The following is a 22,751-nucleotide window of genomic DNA, read 5'->3' on the forward strand; positions in this document are numbered from 1 at the left end:
TGGACATTGTATTTTCAACATGGAACAACTTGTTAGACATACACGCACTCAGTGGTGAAGTTTAATACCACCACAGTGAATACATTTGTTGGAAGATTTGTCACTTGTTAAAACCCGAATTGTTTTGTGTTTTAGCTGCATTTGAAGCCCCTCGCAGCACGGAGTATTTTTCCTTGCAACCCATGTTAATTTCAGTACAACAAACCCTTTTCATGCGTCTGTTTGTGCACACGATACATGCATAATAAAATTTGGTATGAAGTTGCAGTTTTGTCCCAATAACACTCATCTGATTTCCTTTTGTAAACAATTGACGTATATTATTATTATGCGATATAAAGCTTCATTTGTCGAAACTCAAAGAAAACAAATTCAGATATTTTCATAGGTGTCTGTCTTCCCTCAAATAAATCTAAAACATCGCGATTTGTTGTTTTTTACTGCAGTCTACAATATTCCAGCAGCAATATCAGGGCGGCCTGTAAATAATCGATTTTGTTGAAATTTACAGAGGGCCCAGACACTCGGTTGCGTACACCCGTGAATATCCGCGCTGGAATACTGCTGCGTTAAACAACAAACAGTCACGTGACCGGTTCTAGTCCATCCCATTTCCAGTCTATCCACTGCAGTTTGTCCAAGCAGCTTTTTTAACCCTGACACTTGTTATAGGTAAGTTGTGACTAATTAAGTAATGACCTCGGACTAACGAGGTTCAAATGCACCTTGCACTTCGCGAACACGTTGATGAAGAAAGGTACACGTTGATGAAGAAAGGTACACGAAGCCTCTCCGTGCATTTACAGATGTAAAAGACGCTCATCTTATTAGGTGTCATTTAAACAGTATCCTTACCTCGGTACGGCATTTCCCCCGTAATTGTTTAGGTGATTTTAGTCCAAATATCATTCTGTGCAGCGAGTTTTTACACAACCTTACACGACATGATCATCTGAGCACTGTCCCCGGTTACGTCAAGCGAGTATTAATACTGAACGGGTGTCCCTGACACTAAAACACATCTGTGACGTCATTCTATTGTTTGAACGCTCCATTATTTTTCCGGAATGGATAATTGTTTGTCAACTATACATTATCTTGAACCAACATTTAAATTAATTGCCACTTGGAATTGACGGAACTATTATTACCATATATTGACAAATGAATAATTTAATATTTTTCAGAAAACATGTGTCGCCAGCGGGGTTCGAAACTGTATCGTTTGATTTGAGAACGTGTCAACCTCAACTACGGCAGCACATGATTGTATGGTGTGAAATTAACTATTAAATATTTCAATAATTATGCATTATGTTTAAAAGCTCAAAATAATATGCATATAATTTGTGTTAGAGCAGGTACCTACAACGATGTTCATATTTAAAGCAATTCGATAAACCTTTGACGAGAAATAAACAAATCAGGTAATATATATATTTATCCTTGTTCGGGGCTCTATATTGCCTATTATTCCCGTCAGCATGTATAAACAATGTGCAAGCGATTGATAAATACTAGTTTAGGACCCAACGAAATTATGAAGAGCCCTGTACCATGCATTGTAAAAGTCAGCTCGCGACGGAGCTTGGCGCACGTGCAACAGCAGCAGAGAACGCATCTCGTGCATCACGCAAGGGCGACTCACGCAGTATAAATACAGCCAACAAAGAGTTCTGGTTTATTTTTCAACAGAATATTTTGCCAAAGTGTAAAAGTAGGGATGAGTTTTAAGTAGGGGAATATCTTCGTAACTCTCCATTCCTTAAAAATAATGGGCCTCTGCTTATGTTCAATTTTGCTAAAATCAGTCTGTAACGCCATTTTGAAAACCGCGCCCTCTTCCAGCGGCAGTTGACACATCGTTCGATTGCACCCGAACGTCCACGGAGAGCGCTAAGTAAGCGCTCAGAAATCACTTCGGCCTATTGAACGCAGGCCAGATGTAACGCCGCTGTGAACAGTATTTCAGTTATATGGCGGCGTGTCGGCTTACTGTGGGAGGAAAGTGAATGAGTGAGTGAGTTGGGTTTAACGCCGCTTTTAACAGTATTCCAGTTATATCACGGCGTGTCAGCTTAATGTAGGAGGAAAGCCCGAAGTAATGCAGGTCTTAGACGTTTACCACTTGGGTGAAACCCACGAGCACGGGTATGGTGCTGACAAACCTAGAAACATAATCGGGGCGAAACGGGATTCGAACCCACAATCATAGGTTTCTGGCGCGAATCGGCGCATACGACGACTGGGCTGGGCCACCCGTTTTAGAAATTTCAGTATAAGTTAAATTATGTCGAGATAAGATCCCAAACGCTAAGGTATGCACTGATGATGATGATGATGATGATGATGATACATGCATGGTAACTTTATACATTAATCAGGTATAATTATAGTGTAGAACCTCGGTAAATAGAACAAATAACTACCTGTAAAACGAGAGGCAGTGCTGACTGCCCCGCCCTGTGTTAACTCAATTCACATGAGAAAGTAATAAAGTGCAAACAAGGAGACAACATAACCCGTTCAAACACCGTGTACAGCTACAGCCTCGTTATAAAACACTCCGCGTCTTTGAAGAATGGATAGGGGTCTGAAAGCCTGCTGCTTAATTACACTGTGGTATGGTGTTATAACGAGGCAGTACGGGATACAACGTCTGCATGCACGTCAGGTGACTGCGCGACCAAGGCCGTAGTTAACTTTTTTTTGACAGGGGCGGCGGGGGGGGGGGGGGGGGGGGGGGTGCGATGGGCAAATATTTGTACAAGTATCAAGTTCAAGTTAAGTTTCACGAGGAAAAATGTTTTCTATAAAAAATCGGGGGGGGGGCGCTGTGACTGTGACTGTTCCTGGACTCTTTCGAGTAGGCATGTTTATTGTGACAAGTTGATCGGCTTGCAGACAGAAGATAATTTATGGACACATTTTGAAAGAATCAGACGCTTGATAACGTTATTCAGACTGGGGGCAACAAATACGGTGATTTATAAATGCCTATCTGAATATGCTTTGTCCGTTTGTTTGTTGGTTGGTTAACGCCGCACTCACGATATTCAAGCTGTATGACGGCGGTCTGTAAATAATCCAGTCTGGACCAGACAATCGAGTGATTGACATCATGAGCATCGATCGATCTATGCAAATGGGATACGATGACATGCATCAAACTAAGTCAGCGAGCCTGACCACCCGATCCCGCTAGTCGCCTCTTACGACAAGCATAGTCACCTTTTACAGCAATCATGGGTTGCTGAATACCTATTCTACCATGGATCTTCACGGGTGTGAATATGCGCATGCAATATGTATTTAAACATATAAATATACAATAACTGAAATGCTAAAAAATTATTATTATTTTCTCTTAAGACCACGTGGCAGTGCGGGAATAATCTAGGTCCCAATACCTGGTGTATTTGGAAAGAAACGGCTATTATTGTGATCGGGTGTCACAATGTCTGTCTTGGGTGGTTGTGTCACTGCGTTGCGACACCGATGCTATGGTTTCTTCTCGTCCAGTGGTATTTGTATGTGGCAAATAGCAGTAATATTTCTAGACGTGACGACAAATCTAAACAATTCAGTACTCCAAAAACGCAATCATCAATAAATATTGATTACTAATGATGGCATGTAGCCACACAAGTGCGTGGTCCTGCGTGTGTTTACTTATTTCACGTACAGTCAGTTGGGCGCAGTTCGATTCGGAAAGGAGTTACCTATATAAATGGAAATGGGAATTTGCGCCATTATCTTACGTTTATACTCAGAAACAAGATATTAAATTGCACTACGTTGTCGCGCTAAATTTAACGCGCATCAGTGACAAAAATAATGTCCGATGCGGTTCCCTATTTTGCTCGTGAACAATTGACTTGCTTTTGCATGTGTAAGCTCAAGATACGCTCACCTTTTCGCGAATGATGGTATCATCACGTTTAGTGATTCATAAACATATGCTTTTGATACAGTCCAATGCTTTTTGTCGCTTTTATTTATATTCATTACATTGTCAGAGGTGAAAGAAAACGTTTATTAGTGTATGCAATTATTGCTCGGCTTTGTACCATTTTCTATCTTAAATTTATAAATTCCCATCACCCAATTTCTTAAGATCCGGGGTATGAAAATGACTTGCTTGTTATTCGGCTGAGTATAGGAGACGTATTATCCTCACGATTCTCATCATTAACGCGGCACGTGCTTGTTATCTGTTGACAAGGTGAGAAAATAACAGTAACGCAAGTATATTACAGAGGAAATGGCAGAGTTGCCTCCCCTTGAATGCCTCCCCCAGAAGTTCCCTTTGAATATGCTACTTCACGTGTAATCTATACCATATGTGTTACTGAGTATAGGAAGATGTCACATTGAACGGTAATTGATTCCACTCCCGGCGTGCAACGGATACAGACCCCGAACAAGTAAATCCACCTCGCAGTACAACAGATAAAACTATCAATATTTACTTTATTTTATGAAAAGACAACCCAAGCCGCGTATTGAAAACCGCAGACAATGCTATCTGTTCGGCCTTGTTCGTGAGCGAGGCTAGCAGAAATCCGTGTGATCGACAGTGTTTATATTAACCGACTTTTTAGGCATGTGTTGGTGTAGAAAGCATATACATGTATTATTTATTATTTTTATTGTTTGGGGCCTGAATCCTCTGACGTTGAATATAATGTAGTTTTTTTTTGTAAAAACATTACTGCAATCAGCCGATATTCAATTCAATATCAATAAATCCTTATGGGTTACATTTTCATCTCCAACGTTCATAAAGTTATTCTTCCTCATTTCTTAGTACTTCCGCCATTTTTTAAAGCATTCGTTAATGTTTTAATTCTTTAGTTCAACCCTATTCAATTAATGGTTATTTTTTATTAATAATTCTTAAACGCGTTTACATTTATCACTTGTAATGTGTTTTACTGAAGCTTGTCTTCAATCGATCAAGAATTCATCAATATCGGTAACAAAGACACAAGCCTAGTCGGATAATAATGTGCATAAAATTGATAAAAAACAAGCTATTTTCACTCGTTACACATTCTAATGTCACGTCCAACTATGTCTACCATTCACCAAAGCAAAATAAACAGTCTTGACATTTTTTTCAAATGACAATATAACTGATCTGGTTTAAATAAATCACCGAACCCTCGATACTATTCTGGGGGAGTCGGGTAGCCTAGTGGTTAAAGCGTTCGCTCGTCACGCCGAAGACCCGGGTTCGATTCCCGACATGGGTACAATGTGTGAAGCCCATTTCTGGTGTCCCCCGCCGTGATATTGCTGTAATAATGCTAAAAGCGGCGTAAAACCATACTCACTCTCACTCGATACTATTCTCATACACTCTACGTGAACAAAGACTTCATTTTACCTGATGTTTATTCTAAACATTAAGTGTTAGTCGAGTACTCGAATATTGCAGACAATCGACATAATCTCCTCCAACCGAAAGCCTCATGGAAGCAATCTTGTCTTGAATAATACGAATATTAACTCCCGCATAACTATTCAACATTAAACAAATGTCCTTCACTGACAAGTAGCGCTATAAATAATATAATTGACAAATAAAGTATGGGAAGAGGCATACATTGTTTTGTTCAGAAACTGTACGTGGTAATAGATTGATGTAACATTTGGTTGGATACAGCCGTTAGTAGATTGTTACGTCAATAATATTAAAACATCAGGCTGAGAATAACCAGGCTCGATTATCCGCGGAAACAGATTCCTTTGGGCGCAACAGGCACACTAGAGGTGAAAATGATATGAATGGATCACTGAAATCAGTGATGACTCCACGTGCAGAAATAAAACGCATGTTATCAATGCAGAGAATGGCTTTCATGTGCCATGTACACTACTGCATAAACGATGCTGCCACGGCGCCTCAGTAATAGCCGTTATTGTACAGAGATCATGGGAAACATTACTGGCCCATAAAAGCAGGACTTGAATTACGGCAATTGTGAAGACAATTACATTCGTCCCATTTTGTCTTTGAATTGCGCATCGAGTTCATCGTCAGGCGAATGAGTGAGTGGGTCTTGATGGGTACCGTGAATTTGGTCAGTAATTGTTCCCGTTTCGAAATTACAAGTCCTTGCAAAAATGATGACAATAAAATAACGATGACAATGATAATAATGATGACAATAATAATAACGATGACAATAGTAATAATTATGACAATAATAACGATGACAATAATAACAACGATGACAATAATAATAACGATGTCAATAATAATAATGATGACAATAATAATAACGATGACAATAGTAATAATTATGACAATAACAACGATGACAACAATAGTAATGATGACAATGGTTCAATGTTACAACGTTAGCATCCTCAAAGAAGGCTGTCATATCAATAACAGAACAAATCAGTATGCATGTCAATTGCATCCCCAGCTTCCGTAGACGTATACAGTACATACTACTATTTTCAAATTCATTCCACATGTGTTTGAGACTTTCATGAACAAAGCTACCTTAACAATGAGTCGAGTCTCTGAGATTTGACCATCCAGCTTCTCAATCACGGTACCGTTACTGATACAACTTTATGTGTATTACACGGCAATTAACGAAACGCTCAGAGACGTATGACACATGCTAGTCTTAGTTTACATAAGAGACATCCCCTTTAAAAGTGAGTGAGTTGGGTTTAACGCCGATTTTAACAGTATTCCAGTTACATCACGGCGTGTCAGCTTAACGTGGGATGAAAGCTCGAAGTGATGCAGGTCTCAGACGTTTACCACTTCGGTGAAACCCACGAGCACGGGTATGGTGCTGACAAACCTAGAAACATAATCGGGGCGAACCGGGATTCGAACCCACAAGCATAGCCATTTAAGAAAAAAAACCTCGAGAAAACATGAACATCATTGATTAGAAAAGATTGTTGTTTACCTCACATCTCGCTTCAATTGCACTTCAAACGTAAGGGATGTTCCACGTGGCAATATTCGACTCTACGGTTCGAAGACATTATCTTTTTAGAGTAAAAGACGATGTTTCATTGATGGAGGGGTGCACAATCTAGATAACAAGTCACTTTGCGAGTGTAAATGCACAGTTTGATGTACACGTGTGTCTTTTACAATTGGGATGTGCCAACGAGTGCACACCTCTGCTCATTTATGCAATAAACGATGCACATATGTGCATAAATGCGACCCATGAGTGCACGCCTTCTCATTACGAGAGTTGTGTCGAAAAGATATATCTTCTCCTAGTATATTAATGTACCCTAGGATATTTCCACCAAATGGTATAGTTACAATATAAGCCTTTCAGCATTTTATCCTGTAACATATCAAGTGTATCCATATGCATGTGTTTATGTAAGCACTGTGCAGATAGTGTCGGCATTATCACATGTTCTACAGATGAGAATCTCAGTGTCGTCATGGTTATGAATCCTGGTTCGTAAACACCATTCCGAGTTCTTGGATTTCACATAAGTGGTAAACATCACTCACTCACTCAACCATCCAAAAGCACTCACTCATTCACCCTCATCATATCAGTTGACCCGTGAAGATCCGGGTAAAGAATAAATCTTTAGCAACCCATGCTTGCCGTAAGAGGCGACTAACGGGATCTGTTGGTCAGGCTCGCTGACTTGGTTGATGCACGTCATCGTATCCAAATTGCGTGGATCGATGGTCATGATGTCAATCACTGGATTGTTTTGTCCAGACTCGATTATTTATTTACCGACCGCCGTCATACAGCTGAAGTGTTGGTGAGTGCGGCGTTACACAAACAAATGAACAAACAAACAAACATCATATCAATGTGTATACATCTCTCTCCGTGCAATAATTACAGAAAATAACATTGTAGATGAAAGGTTCTTGTGTGAAATTAGGACATGTGCACACAACTAATATGTGAGAGTAACGTTTAGCCCAATCAGCATTTCTTCAGTAATTGGCACAGAGAGAAAAAAGGGACTAACGCATCACTAAGCAAATTGTTCGTGTACTTATGAATTACCTCGAGCTAGGTGAGCATAGCGGTATACTGGTACATGTAGGGGGTGTGATTACTCTCCTGCCAGGCAGTAATAAAGTACTGATGATGTCTTAACAATACACATCTGCCACACTGAGCACAACGCGAGCATCGTGCTGAACCGTCTTCCAAAGTACTTAGGTCTGGAGAGGTAGTCGGGATGTTAATGTATTAGCTTGTACGTCGGAGAACCGGGTTCGATCCCTTATTGGTTCATTTTACGCCGTGATATTGCTATTATAATGCGAACACGGGCGAAAAGTTTTGTGTATGTCGTTTATACCGACATCACTTGCCGTTTAAGACTTTTGATACTGCGGCGGTAGGATAGCCCAGTGGTTATGCGCATGCCTGTGGTGCCAGGTCAGTGTTCGATTCCCTACAGTGGTATAATATTTCAAATCCCGTTTTAGTGCCGACATGACAATGTTGCCTAATGTGGTCAATCAGATACACAACAAACAACACGCTATCGTTCTAATTGTATGATTTACTATATAACAGAATTATGTTTATTTTATTAATTTGAAAAAAGTAATATCACCCGGTGACAACGATTTAGTAAAATCCATGGAGGTCAGATCGGTGTGGAGCCAGGGGCCAAATGTACTAAATGCTGTTTTGAACAGTATTTCATTTGTATCATTTAATGTTGGAGGAAAGATCGAAGTGGGGATTAGAATCGATAATCACCGGATCCTGACTCGCCAAACGGAGGCAATTCTTCTGAGCCCCATGGATGAAGCTAAATGGGCTTGCAAACGATGACATGAGTGAGTGGGTGAGTTCTGTTTTTACGCACATTTGAACATGTATTCGGTGTTCAGCATTTACAGCATATTTTGGAGGAAATGCGACAGGTATAAGACACGCGCCTCTTTGGTGGCACCGAGAGTGTCGGGAAGGTTGTGACAGACCACATATGGTAACTGGGGAGAATCAGCAATTCTAACCCTCCACCTGCGGATCCTGGTAGCTAAGGGACTGTACTCTGCACAACAAGGCCACTGGGACACCCAAACACCCGATGATCTTGAGCTGTCAACTTGAGTATCAATTCACAGAGTACCACAAGCCGAATAAAAGACAGTTGGTTGGTTTGTTTGTTTTTTAACGCCGCACTCAGTATTATTCTAGCTATATGATGGCGGTCTGTAAATAATCTAGTCTGGATCAGACAATTCAGTGATTGACATCATGAGCATCAATCCATACAATTGGGATACAATGACATGCATCAACTAAGTCAGCGAGCCTGACCGCCCGATCCCGTTAGTCGCCTCTTACGACAAGCATACTCGCCTTTTACCGCAAGCATGGGTTGCTGAAGACCTATTCTTCCGCGGATCTTCACGGGTCTTAATCAAAGACAGATGTAATACTCTCCTGAATTCACCGTGCTTCGTTCTTAGAAGCAAGACATACCTACCCATTTCGCGAACACCTGGTGTCATGTGATCACTGATTTTCAGTGATCCATTCATGCACTTTTAACTCTAACGTGCATCTTTCGCACCACGGAATATGTTTCAGCGGATAATCGAGACTGATTATACTCCAGCGTTGACGTTTTGAATTTACATCCATAGCAATACTTGGGCAGTGTATTTTAGCAAGAGAAAGATGCATGTTACAACGACGAATGGGGCACGGGTGGCCCAGTCGTCTAAGGCGCTGCGATTCGCTGTGCAGAGTTGCGTCCCTTGGGCACGCCAGAAACCTATGATTGTGGGTTCGAATCCCGGTTCGCCCCGATTATGTTTCTAGGTTTGTCAGCACCATACCCGTGCTCGTGGGTTTCACCGAAGTGGTAAACGTCTGAGGCCTGCATCACTTCGGGCTTTCCTCCCACATAAAGCTGACACGCCGTGATGTAACTGGAATACTGTTAAAAGCGGCGTTAAACCCAACTCAGTCACCACAACGACGAAAACCATCCACTGTCTACCCTGACATATGATATTTTCGCGATGTGTATGATTTCTGTATCATCGAGGATTTTACTGCTTCTTCTCCAGTCGGAATAATCACTGTTCACTGTCTGGTCTGTGTGTTGACGAGGGAATATCGCTTGCTGTTTAAAGTATTCAGACTTAAGCATATGTGCTGGATAACGCTATAACGCATCGTGTTCATGCCTCTTTGAAGATCAAGATTTTCTTGAATAGATCATGACAAAAAACATCAAAGTAGTTTCTACATGAGAACATAACTGTTGCTTTTTGTTTGTCATACAACACCTTCATTCTGTGTTGATCACAACTTGGGAACGTAACAGAACATCATTGTTTACTCTATTTGGCACAAGTGTAAAATGATTCCTTTGGACTTGAACCATGTAAAGCCTTGAGTGTAATACCCATCATGCCGTTGCATGGATAATAGACCGCCTCCGTGGTCTAGTGGTAGAGCGTCTGCCCGGAGAGCGGAAGGTCCGGGGTTCGATCCCCGCTGCGTCATACAAAAAGACATTAAAAGATGGTACTTGTTGTTACCCTGGCGCTCGGCATTAAGGGGCTTAAACAAGGATTGGTCGGCTCGGAGTCAGTATCCTGTGTCTGAGTGGGGTATTCATGTTAAACTGCGGCATGGTATCTCAGTGAGCTAGCACTATAAATCGGCATCAGTCCGGACTAGTACAAGCAGCCACACACACACGTACATGCACGTCGCTATATTAGTGCAATAATCTTGGACGCGACGTTAAACCCCATTTCACCTCACCTGCACGGATAATATATATACTTTGAGACGTCCATGGAGCACATGCACATTGCAGTTACTGTACCTGTAGACAAGGTGAAAAAGGGTTTGACGTCGGATTCCAGTTTTTTTTCATGCATACAGCGACGTGCATGCACGTGTATGGGCAGCTGCTTGCCCAAGTCCAGAGCCGGGTTAGGTTTATAAGGCAAGCCCACTCAATTTAACATGGACACACAGACACTTAAAACTGAACCCAAGCCGACACGCCTTTGCCAAGCCGAGCGCTTAGCAGGGTAACAAGTCCAAGTAAACTACGTTTATAACGAACACGCTTATAACGAACTCATCGATATAACGAACTTATATTTTAGTCCTGGCCATGTGTTGAATATATGCTGTATATATGCTTATAACGAACTACGGTTATTACGAACTAAAATATGTGGTCCTTTTGGGTTCGTTATAACCGTAGTTTACTGTAGTATCTTTTAACTTCTTTTGGTAGGCCCGACCAGGGAACCCAGGCAGACGTTCTATCTACAGCACCACTGAGGCTGTTCAGCAACCTCAGAGTGGCGTCTTTGTCTTTAAAATTTATGGAAACGCAAGCTTGACAGTTTGACCCTATCCTACAAATCCTACATGTACGAGATTACATGCTCCATCAATGCACTTGTGTAACTGGAACGTAAACCAATGACGGCACTGCCAACAGCAACTTCGAAATATCCACATACAAAATGCTAAATATCCATTGAATGTTTAAAATCCTTCCCTCAGAGCAATTGTTAGTATAAAAACGTTTTCTACCATCGTCAGTGTTGGTTATTCCCTGAAAGCTCGTTAACTTTCGATGAGATCAACGAAATATCGTGTTATCCGTTGTTCGAAACAAGCGGACTTCCGGTACAACCCCATACGCTAATAAGTATTCTGTCAGGACTATTACATTCCATCATATTCGTTTGATTCAATAGTTCGAGGTAGTGAGGTTTCACTAGACAGAAGAAAACCGTTAACGCGAAGGTCGTGGATGCAACGCATGAATGTCGAGTTATTCGTAGTTAATAGTTCCAGTAACTTGGTTTACTGTTAATGATATCTATTTCTGTTCGACTACAGATGGTTCAATTAAAGCACAACCCAAGCTGCTTATCGCCGGTATTAACACATAACGGCTGTTCTGTATCAACGGTTAAATCACACCACGGTTGTTTTATATCGAGTAAAAAACAACACCTGTATATACTAATCATAAGGTATTGGTAGTTTCATATCTATTGTGGCAAACGTACACCCATCTGGACCGTATAGAAGGGCAATTGCTGTACCAGCCACTGGCTCATGTTATCAGATCTTGTTCAGACTCCACATTAATCATGGACCGGGTAAATGCCACCGTCAATCTATGACATACAGTTTATTAGACGAATGTGTTTTCGTATCGTTTCATAAATTAGAAATATAAATTGTGTTGTGCGAGCCTTCGGCTTGTATAATACATTATATTTACTTTTTATGCCTAATATATTCTGCTGGGCAAAAGAAAGTATTCAACCATGTTTGATGGTGGCAGGAAATGAATGTCACAAGAAATGGTTATTCGATGGTGATGTAGTGAGTGAGTGAGTGAGTTAGGTTTAACGCTGCTTTTAACAGTATTCCAGTTATATCACGGCGTGTCAGCTTAATGTGGGAGGAAAGCCCCAAGTGATGCAGGTCTCAGACGTTTACCACTTCGGTGAAACCCACGAGCAGGGGTATGGTGCTGACAAACCTAGAAACATAATCGGGGCGAACCGGGATTCGAACCCACAATCATAGGTTTCTGGCGTGCCCAAGGGACGCAACTCTGCACAGCGAATCGCAGCGCCTTAGACGACTGGGCCACCCGTGCCCCCCGATAGTGATGTATTTAAAACGGGTATCATAGTTGTGTTTTGGACCTTTGGCTAGCATAATACATGAAATTTACTTTTTATGCCGAATATATTCTGCCCGGAATTTTGATGGTGGTTAGAAATGAAACAAACAAGAAATGGTTATTCGATGGTGATTTATTTTGGTGTCAAGTTTGCCGTGGACGGTGACTGTTTACAGCGTAGTAATGTTTTGATAACGTTGGTAAGTTTGTTGTCAAATCCAATGTTTAAGTATCAACTTTTTTCCTCGACAGTTTATAATATTAACGATACTAAAACGCACGATAATAGTAATCTCTTTATCACTGATATTTAGGACCTTATTTAACTCAATGGAATAACTTCAGAAACCGCGTATGAATACAATTTGTGAGTGAACCGCCCATGTCGCCATGCTTCCGCGACACATTGGGAAACACCCAGTTAAATATATCGGTAACTTTAGTCAATACAGTAAACTACGGTTATAACGAACACGCCTATAACGCACTGACGGATATAACGAACTTACTTTGCTGGTCCCGACTATTTGCTGTAGTTATGCTGTATAAATGCTTATAACGAGCTACGGTTATAACGAACTAAAATAAGTAGTCCCTTTGAGTTCGTTATAACCGTACTTTACTGTAGTTTATGGAAAAAGAAGGCATTGCATTGATGTATGGAACGTGAAGGTAGTTCCTGGTAGGCGGCCTCATTTGCATATCTATGTCATTGATAACAAAAACCTACATATGATAAATAAACTTTATCGACTTTATCGACCGTACCCTCAAGCTCTAGGTGGTTCCGGGCCAAACATTGTGCCACCAATGCACTTTAGTGTAGTGAGTAACAATATACGTGTACAAGTTTGTTGTATCCTTCACGCAATCCAGATGCAGTGTTGGTGCTCAACCCACCTTAACATATGTTTGCTATAATATTCACCTATATAGAGATCAGAATAACCACACCAGAGCGAGATAGGACCCAAGTGCCCACCTACACACCACACAAAGAGACAGCAAGTTTTATATATTTCCCGCTGTGAGCTTGTATAATGGTTTCCACGTGTCATGACAGAGCGCAATATTAACATATTTATTGCATAGCATTCGTAACTGTCTTTTTGTCCTTGCTGGCAACAAAATGACTTGATACTACACGAAGGTTCGCTGGGTATACAAAAGTACCGTACTTGTCGTAAGTAAGTTCCTAATTTGACTTTACCATGGCATTCTATGGTGAAGCAAGTTTGATTATCGTATCTTTAAGCAGTGATGAAATTAGTATGTGGGAATGAGTGTGTGCTTATACTAGTATATTGACTCCGAGCCGACAGTCCTTGTTTTAGCCCCTTAATGTTGAGAGCAAGGCAGGGTCCAAACAAGTAAAATCTTTTAACGTCTTTTGGTATTACGCGGCCGCGGACGTTCTACCACTAGACCACGGAGGCGGTCATCAACCAGACAGAAGCTTCACTCACATGACACTGAGTGGCTTGGATGAAGAGCGTCATACAACTCTTGCTCAGAAGTTGTTTGATCGAGGTAGCAACATTCAAGTTTGACGCATCAGTGACGCATAACTGAGTGAGTGAGTTTAACGCCGCTCTGAACAGTTATAATACGGCGTGTCAGCTTGATGTGGGGGATGTCCGAACTGATACATGATAACCCACGAGCACGTGTAACGTACCAGGAAACATAACCACGGCGAATCGGTGATTCGAACTTACGATAATGAGTTTTGAAGGGAGACTGCACAGTGTATTGCAGCGGTGCCTTATAAGAATGGGCCACCCATGAACCCATTAATCCAAACAAACAAACACACACACACACACACACACATCCTCACACACAAACACATCCTGTCACACACACACACACACATTCTCTCTCTCTCTCTCTCTCTCTCTCTCTCTCTCTCTCTCTCTCTCTCTCTCTCTCTCTCTCTCTCTCTCTTTCTCTCTCTCTCTGACACACATACACACACATAAACTCACATCACGTTTGCATGAAACCATGTTAATCTTCCCGGATATCTACATGCCGGCGTAGACAGGGAGTCACGCACACTGTACATACATCGGGGTGTGCTAATCAAGGTAGACATACATACAGTCTATGTCATAACGTATTGACCTGGCAGACATCGGGCATATCTATGTCAGAAGGGGGCGTGGGTCCCCCTATTTAGTCTACATGTATATGGAGGAATGGATTATGATTTCAGTCAAACGGTTACCATAGCTGTAATATATGTGCTATTTATTCATTCACAGCACAGTTGACTCAGAAACACCTTTGTCTTGCTTGAAGCACAGCATCATTTTAGGAATCAAGCCAGTGAAATGTCCATACCATAAGTATTAACTCTGCGAACATTTATCCGATCTGAAAACGTTTTTCTCATTTTTGTCTTTTTCATCTACCAACTGCACGTATTTTGCCGATTGAAAAAGGAAGTATCATTCTATATTCATCGATGTAAAATCTAATGCAAATTAAGATACGTTTGCCTCGGAAATGATAATGTCTTTTTACACGTGCGGCTACCTTTCACTAGCACCACATATATGAAGTAGGTTGAAAAAAACCTCCTAGAGACCTAGGTGAAAGGATTTCACATTGGGAAAATATGGAATGGAACCCGTTCTACAGAGTGAGGAGCAAACACCTTAACCACTACACCCCCCTACCGCCACCTTACTCACGGTGTTTACGTGCAACACAAGTACAGTAAACTACGGTTATAACGAACACGCTTATAACGAACTTACGGATATAACGAACTTACTTTTTGGTCCCGACTAGTTGCTGTAGTTATGCTGTATATATGCTTATAACGAACTACGGTTATAACGAACTAAAATTAGTAGTCCCTTTGAGTTCGTTATAACCGTACTTTACTGTATAAACAAGATTGTTCTTGTTTTTATAGAAGGTACAGCATTTACTTTATCATAACTAATTGATTATTGCAACGAAATGGAACATATGCACATTCAGCTTTCCCAGTGGATGGTAACCTGAGGACTTTTCATTTTTTAATGAAAGTATACCCTTTAAACACTCACATACAAATGAACATGTTATGTTATGACAAATTTCACTCTAGATAAATCAAAACCAACCGGGATGACGTCATTAGTGCAACTCTTTAATGCGTTAATAAAAGTAAGCCATCCACATGATTCTTGTACAAATCACTATTCGATTTTCCAACATTCATCGCACATGGTTGACAGCAAAATTCAACTTGCACCATTTCCTCGCCTTGTTATATATGTGCTATAAAGATATAACCAATACATCGACCACACAGCTTCCGGTTTACATATTTAAGCGTAAAGAGAGTGTCAGCACCCTGGCCTTATGAGTGAAATCTATGTCCTCAAGTTGTTTTCAATGACGTAGACTTCAGCGATGAGCGATAGACAAAGAACATTAAACCAGTACACAAGTACAACAACGACGTGCATGCACAGACGAAAGCATAACCATGTCTCCGATAAATCGTTATTTTACTGGCCTCGCATCCTATGTGGCTTTCAACAAAAAACGAAATCTACCTGAATTTACTCTCAGTTAAAATATTAATTTGAATAGCCAATAGACGAAGTCATGCACTGGAAACAACGGAAAGTCATCAATATTGGTATTCAGACACCGTATGTCATTACCGTGAAACAAGTGGGTTTCTCAATACAAATTGATGTTCATAGCGAAATATGAGTAAAATCGGAATCTTTCTTCTGATTCTAAATTTCTTCAAAATAATAACGGTCACTGACTGCAACTGGAAACAACGGAAAGTCATCAATATTGGTATTCAGACACCGTATGTGATTACCGTGAAACAAGTGGGTTTCTCAATACAAATTGATGTTCATAGCGAAATATGAGTAAAATCGGAATCTTTCTTCTGATTCTAAATTTCTTCAAAATAATAACGGTCACTGACTGCAATTGGAAACAACGGAAAGTCATCAATATTGGTATTCAGACACCGTATGTGATTACCGTGAAACAAGTGGGTTTCTCAATACATATTGATGTTCATAGCGAAATATGAGTAAAATCGGAATCTTTCTTCTGATTCTAAATTTCTTCAAAATAATAACGGTCACTGACTGCAATTGTAGCAGAAGAATGACCATGCTTCAAAGATGTTCTTGAAAGTATTTGCCCCTGCGTCTTCAACACAAGAATTATGGAAACATTCTGGAATAGAATATTACAGCGTCATGTACGCTCACAATGGCACCGGGAATCTAGAACACATACCATAATTATATAATAAAAACAACAAAATATTCATATTCTTAAGAGAGCGACTATATCATGAGCACGTGTCTATAAAGCACTGTCAGATAGTGATGAGACCAGGTGTTTAAGAGAACGTGAGCGTACCCTGCACCATGGGTGGCACTTCTGCCTTTTAACCCTCATGTCGACAATAATGACGAATAAGCCTCCTCTCAAGCCACCAGGGACCTGAGCATACCGTTATCAGTACACACATTCCTAAGAAGCGTGGACAATCGCACAGATACTAATACTGCTAAGAATAAATACACCCAAATTAACAATATACATGAAAGCATTTTCGCAAACTCACATCAAGAGGTGTGTACCATGCTCAGAAACGGAACTCGGCAACAGTAACGACACATACGACAGTGCCATCATCGAAGGTTAGCTACGTGCCTAGATTTAAGAAAGCCACAAGAATAGATGTCCTTATTCAACATATTGGCCAACAGTCATCATTAACGCCAGTACCTACCCAAGGGTCTCTGTGTCCACCGTACTCAGATTGGTGACGTATGTCTGCCTCCGTGTACCTCCCTAGAATCTTCTTCTCCGCTCGGCTGTGGTTTAATGCATATCGCTTTCTGACCCGTGATCGTCGTCCACGCATATTAACTGTCAAGTTTCCCTACGTTCACATATGCATCAGTTCTAGGAGTTAAAACTTGCCCATTCAAAACACTGTTCCAGTTGAAACACCATTTAGTTGTGTTATCAGTCTGTCTATCTTGGGTACATCCTTCGACCCATGAGATAAGCTAATCCGTCTATGTCACCCATTCCGCTGTCGTGGTGTGTATGATTTCAGAGTGTGGGAAATGTATATCGTGGAGTTAAAAATTCAATCGTGATTACATAAACTATGTAATCAACTGAAACAAGTAGGTCTCTTGTAGCAACACCAATTCCAACGATGCGAAGTATGATCTCAACGTTCCAACCGAGTGCACATTAACTTTAGTTTTGAGCAAACGTGGCTTAATGAAAGAGCCTCGATGTGTATTTACACAGAACGCTTTCTATTGACGTTTATCCTCGGTGCCCATCAGCGGACCAAGATACCTTTGTCTTCTCTCCCAAGGCGATACTAATCAATAAATCAGCACCAGTTATACATCTAGAACAGGTAAAACTACTTTGTAAAATGCACAACTCAAATTTGAATTATAATGCATACAACTCCGCCTTATTTAATCTGAATGCATTGCCATGCATGTTTTAGGTGTGGCCAGAGGTTGTACGATTTCCAATCCGATGTTTACAAACTCACACAGCGCAAATACGTGTAGGTCTTCTTTAAATGAATCAGTTGCACGGTTCATCACTCGAGTATAACGTTTAGTTATATGCATGGCAGGGTACGCTGAAGCCTTGACGAACAGTTTTTTACCGGGAAGAAACTCCACGTGACATTCATCGACTGTTTGTAAACCACCCACATGCGTCCACACATTAAAAGCTAAAGGTAGATTTCGTGTAAAAACGTTCCAAGAGAGCGACAAAGCTGGTATTGTTCTCTTCAGAAGTACAACCTTTGTTCATCCTGCCGTGTCATTGGCAAGACCAGAACTGGCGTTTTAGCGTAACACATTATAGCTATCAATATGTAAATATCGACCGATGTATCGAAGTGTTTGCTGTGATGTCTGCGTACCACAGTCAATCAAAATCCAGTCACTGCAGATTTAATGGTACAAATGGAGAAATGCCATGGCGATATTGGTTTCGTTATATCTTGAGAGGATCTAAATTTAGACAAATATGATAGGTGTGCGCACATGTTCTAGCAAACTAAATTCACTTTGAACCTGTTTTCGTTTTCGAACAATTAAAGGAACGTCACAGATGCATAACAACAGCGTTACACAAGTCGTTCCCGGGAGGACGTACACACACAGTGGGACTTTATACTGTCAATATTATGTTTACATTGGATGATAGAGACTCACGCTATTGCAGACACGGTATAATTGATAATTAATACTAGCTCCTAATTCTAATGGAGAAATGTTATTTTAGATATCGTTTCATCTCATTAGAAAACATTTGATATGGAATACATTTAACTGTATAAAAATTGATGAATGCAGTGTCCATTGGACTAATGAATCATGTCTATCAGACGAAATAACTATCGATGGAAGGCCACGAAATGAATCCGGATCTAAAAGGTAAGCATTTTGAATTAAGTCGATCAGCCTGTTCCTTTATATTTACTTACAAATAACCTGACTTTCAAAACATTCAAATATATATCAATCTAGAGAAAACCACGAGAAAATGGATAGATCTTATGTATCATGCACGGATCTAGGTGTTGTATAATCATTATATAACTTGTGTTTATAACCGTTAGGCAGGATTCTGATGAAACGTCTATTCTCTCGGTAAACTTTTCCTACACATTGCACTTTGAGGTGTTCTCAATCTCAATTTTCTTTATTTATAAAAAATAATACTTCCACATAGATTGGGCAATTATGTTGCATATGGTGGCGCAATTATGGAGGCACGTGGTCCTGTGCACAGCGCACAGATCACTAATCAGGTGAAGTTGGTCTCGGAGAGTAGTTGGATGGGTGACCACGTTAAGCAGCTTGACTCCCGAGAGTTTCTAGGGCTTCGGTCCTGTCCCACACTGAAGCACATGTACCACATGTGGTGTCTCCTTAGGCAAGTGACTTTGTTCGAAATGTGCCTCTGTTCACCCAGCAGTTTGTGGGTACCCGGTAGGATGAGATGGTAATGTTGCCGTTAACCTTCTAGCGCCTCACAGGCAGCTTAGGTTGTATACTCCTAAGGGAGCTGAGAATGAAGATCGAGTGCTCACTGATCCATTGACCGGGGTAATAATAGTGTAGCGCGATGGGCATCCACTTGGTGAATGGAATCGGGCGCATTATAAATGCACTTATTATTATTATTATATCATAATCATGTCAAATAGTCATATAAAATATCTGCTAAAAGCAGAGTCCATTGAACGAACCTACTATATCATGAACATGTGTCTGTGAATCACTATCAAATAGTGATGACACCAGGTGTTTGCAAAAAGATGAGAGTATCATACCCCACTGGTGTCACCGTCACAAACACATGCAAAACCATGTCAATTGTTCACCTGAAACAACTCGGGAACATATGGTACCAGTCAAACTGCACTGGAGATCACTTTTGTCACTGATACGTCCAATTTGGAAGTGTCCATCACATGTCTACAATACAATTTTGCTGAGACCGGTGTATTAAGAAAAACAAAAAAAATATTTGCTTGATACAGTACGATGTCCTTTCTGTACTAATCCGTGATAATTAATTGCGTCTAAGTAAAGGGCCTCATCTTCAACAATATTAGTCTGTATGTCTTTCTCATGCTCCACTTTAGATATTGACACGAATAATCAATACGTGTGTTGTAAATCATAGTGTAGGAAATGGGTTGATTTTTCTGACAGTAAAACAGACAATTGCTTCTTGTTCAGATAATGAGTTTGTTTGCATGGACCGGTTATATATATACAGTGACGCTAATGAGTCATGTCAATGTACGAATGTGATTCAATTGATCATTTTTACAAGTATTATCACTTAAATCATACAGCTGTGGTAAGCTTTTCATAGACTTTTTAATTCCGTACGCAGTTATTCTGCATTACATTTATTGAAATGGATAATAAACTCATTTTTCAAAATAAAATTGTAAACAATTGTCTGAAACATGATTTTGAACGTAATCGTATTAGCAAGGGAATCTGAAATGTGGACTTTCAACATGAGTTACTTGGCATTAGAAACTCGTGTAGTACATGAGGCGGAAACGTCCTGCTTCAAACGAGCACGATTAGAAGAAAGATTGAGTTCTGTTGGTAAAACGACTTTAACTTTCATCTCTTATCTAGCCTACATACCTTGTATCACCAAGGGACACGTACATGCTGCAGACATGCCGCAGTAAAACCAGGTTTACCCCAATGTCTGTTTCGGCAGATGTAGATAAAATGCAACATGTGCATGTATTATGTAAAGGAATAAAATGTGCAAAACAAACTGAAATTTGCGCTTCAAAAGAGTTTCAGTGTTTCTGTTTTATGTATATAAAAAGTCAACGCCAGAGAAAAACAGTTTTGATTATCCGAAGAAACCTTCCATTGGCCGTAGGAAGCAATATAGCGATGAAAATTATATGAATGGATAATTGAAAATCAGTGATGATTCCGGGCGTTTGTGATAAGGGTCCTGCCCTATCGATTGCCCCCTTTTCCCAAAATGTGCATAAAAAACTATGTGTATGTAAGTACTCCTGTCATACGACGGCGGCTGTAACCAACCAGACAATCAAGTGATGGACAAAAACCTCCAGTGACACGATGGCGCATTTACTGCTGAAACTAAAAACTATGTGTCAATTTTTAATTACGTCCGCTATGCACAAGTGCAGAGATCCCGCTGCTTATCAATAAAGTAAAAACGTTTGAGAAATATGTTCGTTTTGCAACACTGTGGGGACATTTAATGTTTTAAATAACCTGAGTGAGTGAGTAAGTATGTTTTTAGCAATATTCCAGCAATATCACGGCGGGGGACACCTGAAATGGTCTTCACACATTGTACCCACTGTACACAATCGAACCCGGGTTTTCGGCGTGACGAGCGAACGCTTTAACCACTAGGCTACCCGACCGTCCTTAAATAACCTGAACATTGGAGAGAATGTACCGTTCATATATTGATTAATATCTTTTTTCTAAGGGCACATATTGTTCTTGAAGCTCGTTACGTGCAGTAGTCATGTTTATTGTAACTTCAAGACCAACAAAATATGACTTTTGAATGACATTTCTGGGTTCCAAATGCAGACAGACACAAATACTGTTAGTTATCACAATAGTCGCTAACATACAAGTTGAGATTAAAAAAGGATAAAAAGGGAGCAGATCAAGTTCTTTTTATAGAAAACATATAGTTGGTGTGTAGCCACGCTCTGGAAGTAACGGTAAAGGTGGCGTACGTTTGTCTGGTGTTGATTGGCAGTGCAATATGAAGGACTTGAAACCTGCTGATATTTAGAGAGTAATGTAGTAATGTCGCTGCCAAAATGGTCTGAACACTATATGATGGTATGCCACGTACGTACGACTTTCTTTAGAGACGCTATAACCAGTGAACTTTGACTTTGGATTTTCTAATACCATAAAAAATATTTACATTTTTTCCTCACCGTTTGGGCAGGATTCTTTACCCTTTTCACGAACACCTGGTGTTATCACTGATTTTCGGTGACCCATTTATATATTTTGGCCTTTTGCTCCATAGTAAATCTATTCTGGCGGATAATCGAGTTATTCTCTGGCTTTGACGTTCTATAATTACCCAAATGTCTATTGGATGATATAATACAAAATGCAAAACCAATATAAAAGACATTAAAACATTGGGTTAATTATTAGATACTGTATGTATATCGGTATAAGGGGAATGTAAACACATGGATAACGAAATCAGAGTAAAGGGTTTTAAGGGTTACACTATCTTTACATGTTTCAAGGGGGCACGGGTGGCCCAGTCGTCTAAGGCGCCGCGATTCGCTGTGCAGAGTTGCGTCCCTTGGGCACGCCAGAAACCTATGATTGTGGGTTCGGATCCCGGTTCTGTTTCTAGGTTTGTCTGCACCATACCCGTGCTCGTGGGTTTCCCCGTTGGTAAACGTCTGAGACCTGCATCCCTTCGGGCTTTCCTCTCACATTAAGCTGACACACCGTGATATA

At 40.5% G+C, this 22,751-nt stretch overlaps 1 protein-coding gene across 8 annotated transcripts in view; it reads right to left on the reverse strand.

The window, feature by feature from the left end:
* LOC124142019 (inositol 1,4,5-trisphosphate receptor type 3-like) overlaps positions 1–22,751 on the reverse strand; it is a 244,393-nt gene that overhangs the window by 110,503 nt on the left and 111,139 nt on the right. For 3 of the 8 annotated variants that reach the window (XM_046510471.2, XM_046510559.2, XM_046510397.2), the window contains exon 1: positions 17,459–17,690. The exons of 3 other annotated variants lie outside the window; for them this stretch is intronic. In XM_046510471.2, coding sequence (XP_046366427.2) covers positions 17,459–17,593 — 135 coding nt within the window. In that variant the 5' untranslated portion in view covers positions 17,594–17,690. Of the gene's footprint in view, positions 1–17,458; positions 17,692–22,751 lie in introns of those variants that run through there. 2 more of the 8 variants (XM_046510287.2, XM_048397457.1) reach the window with 2 other exon arrangements.

This window comes from Haliotis rufescens, unplaced genomic scaffold, assembly GCF_023055435.1.
Source record: "Haliotis rufescens isolate VD_foot unplaced genomic scaffold, xgHalRufe1.0.p SCAF_17, whole genome shotgun sequence".
Classification (NCBI taxonomy): domain Eukaryota; kingdom Metazoa; phylum Mollusca; class Gastropoda; order Lepetellida; family Haliotidae; genus Haliotis; species Haliotis rufescens.